This window comes from Haliotis rufescens, unplaced genomic scaffold (assembly GCF_023055435.1).
Source record: "Haliotis rufescens isolate VD_foot unplaced genomic scaffold, xgHalRufe1.0.p SCAF_4, whole genome shotgun sequence".
NCBI lineage: Eukaryota > Metazoa > Mollusca > Gastropoda > Lepetellida > Haliotidae > Haliotis > Haliotis rufescens.
The window spans coordinates 61198661-61204850 of record NW_025964112.1 but is presented as its reverse complement, the minus strand read 5'-3'; the positions used below and the strand labels follow the sequence as shown (position 1 = coordinate 61204850).

The 6190-nt window shown below is 42.8% G+C and overlaps 1 protein-coding gene across 1 annotated transcript in view; it reads left to right on the top strand.

Annotated features, from left to right (window-relative positions):
- LOC124116125 (angiotensin-converting enzyme-like) overlaps nt 1–6190 on the top strand; it is a 40415-nt gene continuing 34225 nt past the window's right edge. The window contains exons 1-5 of the mRNA XM_048381607.1: nt 1–227; nt 2658–2816; nt 4094–4181; nt 5293–5436; nt 5640–5831. Coding sequence (XP_048237564.1) covers nt 39–227; nt 2658–2816; nt 4094–4181; nt 5293–5436; nt 5640–5831 — 772 coding nt within the window. The 5' untranslated portion in view covers nt 1–38. The remainder of the gene's footprint in view (nt 228–2657; nt 2817–4093; nt 4182–5292; nt 5437–5639; nt 5832–6190) is intronic.

Genomic DNA, 6190 nt, shown 5'->3' with positions numbered 1-6190 from the left:
GTGAGGGGTGCGTCCATTTCAGAGAGTCATCTCACACCATGAGGTTGTGTATGTTTGTCGTGGTCTGCCTCCACGCCATGGCGCGGGGACAGAATATCACCGATGTAGCTCAGGCAGAAGCATTTCTTGAGGATTACAACATCAAAGTGTCAGAATCTCTGAATGCTAGGGTCAAAGCGTCTTGGACATATAATACCAACTTGACAGACGAAAACGCGGACAAAATGGTAAGAATTGCTTTGTTCGAATGACACAGCTAATATAAAGTAGGGCATCTCGGAGATATGACGACCGAGGTTGCAATATATAAGTGAATTCTTGTCATAAGACGTCATTTTAAAAAAAAGTGGGTATTGTATTATTCTCCAGATATATATAACTTCATTGGAGTGAAAAAAACGTCCTTGAATAGTTATATTTGATTTTTTTAATAAATATTTCCTTGAAAGACTTATATATTATGTGCTTCTAGGTTCATAACTTTTATTTCTATTTCACACCATTTAAAAAAAATGATGTTACAGATATAACGAAAGCTGTCCGTCCATGTACATTGTAAATGCGCGTCATGTGCATCTAAATATGAAATAGTGGTACAATTATGCCTGCTACATTATGAACGTGGAGATTGTGATCATATCCGTGTCCACAGAGAAGATTTCAACCCTAGGAATTCACCGGTGGCCCATACAGTGTATATCCAGTAATTTATACAGTAATAAATGTGCGTGTCAAAAACTTGTAAGGTATCCATTTATATCAAGATTAGCGCTACCTGACACAAACGACGACGCATTATAAGGGAGCCCAGATCCTCCCTCGAACCGTGATGCGTGTAATTATTACTGACGTCATCAACATGTTGTGTCTGCTTGTTTGATTGACGGGAACCTCTGACAAACACGTGGTTTCTTGAACACACTGCGGAGAACCTGGTGGTAGGAGCATATATTTAATTGCAATCTTGGTGGCAGTACCAAATATTCAGTTATGCTTGAGGCTGGTACGCGGGATTCGAGGGGATATTAAAGGGAATTCAGGACTCAGCAGTGTGCTACACAGGACGCAATTAAAATCGTATTTGGTAAGCAGAATCAACATTTAAAAAATAATGGGGTACGTAAAAACACCTTTAATATATTTTAGCTTTTTTAATTAACTTACTTCAAATCGCACACTTTTATGCGGTCATGAGATTTGTGTTAAGTAGTATTTGGGAGTCAGGGGTGGGGGTGACTCCGAGTAAAAAAACAGATGGTATTCAGGGGAGGGGGATTGACACCCCATGATCAGCTAATAGTAGATGAACTGATGAATGAAGAAAATGTTGTTGGTGGATTTATTATTAAGAATTGACTTTCACTTGTGTGTTTATCAAAGTTTGTACCTTTATAGAGTGAGGGCCAAACTGTATCACCTTATATCACTATTTTATAACTAATATATATAAGATGTACACACAATTCAGTACGTATGACTTCATTTCTACGCTGAAAACCATACATATTCATAGATTGATGTAGACTGTCACTGTCAGTCTTGGTACGGATCGAGTCGACAGTTTGGGAGTTCACTTCTTCGCTTTCTTCACTAGGACGGGTCGTAGCGAGGACGTTTGTAAACGGCCATTCCATTACACAATCTGACTTTTCTCAGCGTATGCTAAAATGCAGAGTTCAAGGTTCTCAATAAGCATAAACAACGCCTCTGCATTTATTGCTGCTGGGGACATCGGAGGGGGGTAGTAGGGAAGTAGTCAGTCAGTGTTTACCTCATTTCAAGAAAACAGTCTCGTGAAAGGACTATGAAAGTCAAATTGTGTCGTTAAGATTGGTTGGTTGGTTTGTTGTTTAACGCCGCACTCAGCAATATTCCAGCTATATGACGGCGGTCTGTAAATAATCGAGTCTGGACCAGACAATCCAGTGATTGATATCCCGATCATCGATCCACGCAATTGAGATGTATCAACCAAGTCAGCGAGCCTGACCACCCGATCCCGTTAGTCGCCTCTTACGAGAAGCCTAGTCGCCTTTTACGGCAAGCATGGGTTCCTGAAGACTTCTTCTACCCCGGATCTTCACGGGTCGTGTCGTAATGAACGCCAGTTTCGCGGTCTTGTGTCCGGCTCCCTCGACCAATGGAAAAGCCGCATATCGTGTAAACGTCACATAAAACAAGATATTTAGATGTTTAAATAGTAGATGTAACGATAGCTCCACAAAATAGTTGATGATAGGTTTGTTATCATAATATTATAGCCAAAGAAATCACATTTGACAGACTTATTACTATGAGTGATGCAGTGAATGAAATAATGACCGAAGCCACAATTGTTTATGAATTTAACGAGTGTTGTGAGAAACGAAATGGCAGCCACAGTTTGTTGTTTGTTTGTTGTTTAACGTCGCACTTAGCAATATTCCAGCTATATGACGGCGGTCTGTAAATAATCGAGTCTGGACCAGACAATCCAGTGATTAATATCATGAGCATCGATCCACGATTGTGATCGATGACACAGAACTAAAGACACACAAAGAGGATGTGAATGAACATACACGTTTTGTCCACATGGGACTGAATATGACACAATAAAGAACTGATTGACTGACTAACTCGTTTATTTGCAAAACTGATAATTAGATCGTGTTCAGATAGAGGAAAATCTCCGACATGCAGCGTTCGCGAAGGAAGCTGCAAAGAACGCCTCGCTATATGCCTGGCAGGATTTCGAAGACCCGATGAGAAGGGAATTCTTCAAGATCACAGACATTGGCACAGCGGCAATGGCGGACCAAACCAAACTTGAGAGGGTAGGTACAGCTATGAGACAAGTAACCGAAACGCCCATGTGATGCAAACACTGGTTTCTAGTTTACCGCCGCACTCAGACAAATTTCAACTATATATGATGGCTGTCTGTAGGTTGGTTGGTTGCTTTGTTGTTTAATGCCGCACTCAGCAATATTCCAGTTATATGACGGCGGTCTGTAAATAATCGAGTCTGGACCAGACAATCCAGTGATTAATATCATGAGCATCGATCGACGAAATTGGGATCGATGACATGCATCAACCAAGTCAGCGAGCCTGACCACCCGATCCCGTTAGTCGCCTTTTTCGACAAGCAGAGTCACCTTTTACGGCAAGCATGGGTTGCTGAAGACCTATTCTCCCCCGGAATCTTCACGGCGGTCTGTAAATAATCGAGTCTGCACCAGACAATCCAGTGATGGACATTATGGGCATTGAGTTACGCATTTGGGATGCGATGACATACACCAGCACAGTCCCGTACTGATCTACTCAAGTAACACTTTTCATCGTGAATTTTTATACAGGAACAAATATGTGGGCATTAGTTTAGAGTGAGTGGGTATAGTTGTACGCCGCTTTTAGCAATATTCCAGTAATATCACGGCGGAGGACACCAGAAATGGGCTTCACACATTGTACCAGGTGGGAATCGAACCCGGATCTTCGGCATTAGTTTAGCGCTGAGCGATGGATTATCGTGAAATGTAAGACATTTACTCGCAGAATAGCTGGCAATGCTTGTGTCACCGGTACCTCAGATGGACTTGGTGCCAAAGTTTGCATTATGGCCATTAACAATATATATTTATTGATAAACAACGATAACTCTCGATAAACAGCCCGCATGCACCAAACATGTATATAATGGGAAGGTGTTAATGATAACACGACTCTCATTGGTTCGACTGATCTGAAGCATACAACGGTATTAAAATGGGACAGTCTTTAAACCGGGGCCGGTCGGGCAGCCTAGTGGTTAAAGCATTCGCTCATCACGCCGAAGACCCGCGTTCGATTCCCGACATGGGTACAATGTGTGAAGCCCATTTCGGGTGTCCACCGCCGTGATATTGCTGGAATATTGCTAAAAGCGGCGTAAAACCATACTCACCCACTTACTCACTTTTAAACCGGGTTTGAACGCACAAGTACATAACGAAATAAAACCTTTCAGCTATGACCTGGACAAAGCACACACAATACTTACCTTGCAATATCACGACTTTGTTATTTTCGGGGTTATAAATTATGTGTTGTGTGTTTTTCCCATCAGCTGAACACCGTGTTATCGGAGCTGCAGAAGTTGTACAGCACGGGGAAGGGCTGTGTGACCTCGGACAGATGTCTGCCGCTCGATCCAGGTAGCGTTCGTCATTATCCCCCGGACCAGTGAAGATCCGGTTTGGAATAGGTCTTCAGCAACCTATGCTTGCCATAAAAGGCGACTATGCCTGTCGTAAGAGGGTGGTCTGGTTCGCTGACTTGGTTGCTGCATGTCATATTATCCCAATTGCGTGGATCGATGCTCATGATGTCAATCACTGCATTGTCTGGTCCAGACTCGATTATTTGCAGACCGCCGTCATATAGCTTGAATGTTGCTGAGTGTGGCGTTACACAACAAACAAACAAATAACAAACAAACATTATCTCCCGCGCTATTATTATAAATTGTTACACCTCTATTCAGAATCTTGCAATTCCATTGGTTAATCTGTATCACGTGACGAAACAATACATTACGATGTCGACCCCGAAATCATGTGACTGACTCAAATTTTGACTCGTCACGTGATCAGTATTGACCGGTCACTTGATGAATATTGACTCGTCTGCTAGAAAACAAGATGGCGTCTGGTGCGAACATTTCACGGTTCGCAACTAAGTTACTGTGAGGAAACAGAGGACGGTTTAAAGACTTCATAAACTTTAAAGTGAATTTCGGTATACTGACCTCGCCAAGAGTTATTATTTGTATAACGCTATACAGGATTGACATGGAAGAGATCAGGTCAGTGAGCCTATATCCAATATATCAGGTTATATAATTAAAACAAGTCAACCTAACATCATTAATCTTATACCATTATTATGTTGGTCCATGCCGAAGACCTGGGTTCGATTACCGACATGGGTACAATGTGTGAAGCCCAATTCTGGTGACCCCCGCCGTGATATTGCTGGAGTATTTCTAAAAGCGGCGTAAAACCATACTCACTCACTATAATCTTGGGCGGTCGGGCAGTCAAGTTATGTAGGCGTCCCCAGTCACGGCGAAGATCAGAGGTCGATTTCGTATATGGATACATAATGCTGTGCCAACTATTGGTCGCCCCGCCATGCTGTTGCTGCACATAGGTACTAGATAAATACACAGTAACGTCCTTATCTACGCCTGCTACAAGGTAGCCACACATGAGAGACATTACAGTATGGAAGGGATGTTTATTGTGACCGTCTCTTTGATTCCAGACCTGACTAACATCCTCGCCAATTCCCGCGATATAAAGGAGCTAGAGGGGGCGTGGAAGGGTTGGAGGGATGCCACTGGCAAGAAAATGAGGACGCTCTTCACTGAGTATGTCAACCTGCACAACGAAGCTATACAAGAAAGTGGTAAGTAATTGGGTAGATCGACGCTCAGGCTATCAATCACTGGATTGTCTAGTCCAGACGCGATTTTTCTACAGACCGTTATCAATTAGCTAAAATATTGCGGTGTGCGGCGTTAAACAACAAACAAATAACTATAATATATAAAATATGAAATATATTTATTATTAAGAACTTGTACTACGAAGCACCTTTTCTCTCTTAAGGTTACAGCGACACGGGAGAGTACTGGCGCTCTATGTATGAGTCGCAGGATTTCCGTACTGATGTTGCGGCGCTGTTTGAGCAGTTGCAGCCGCTGTACCAACAGATGCACGCGTACACACGCACTAAACTCATCGAGAAGTACGGCAAGGACAACTTCCCATCCACCGGCCACATCCCCGCACATCTTCTCGGTGAGGCTCTAACTCGTTTTCTTTAACAGACATGACTTCACCAGCAAATGATATATTCACCATTAGAAATTATAATAGCTAAATATGTCAAACTCGTAAGCCTGTTTCTGTGGCCGATACATCTTACACCAGCATCTTGTCTCCATGGTCATCCATATCATAAAACCCAAAGGTCCAGTGTCTCAACCCAGCCGCTGTCTGATAAACACCACGTGGCCAGATGTACTGATCCAGTAATTGTATAATTCGCACTCTTCTACGCGGGCAGGTGTATCCAGTCACTGTATTATCCGCACTTTTCTATGTGGGCAGGTGTACTGATCCAGTCGTTGTATAATCTATGCTCTTCTACGTGGGCA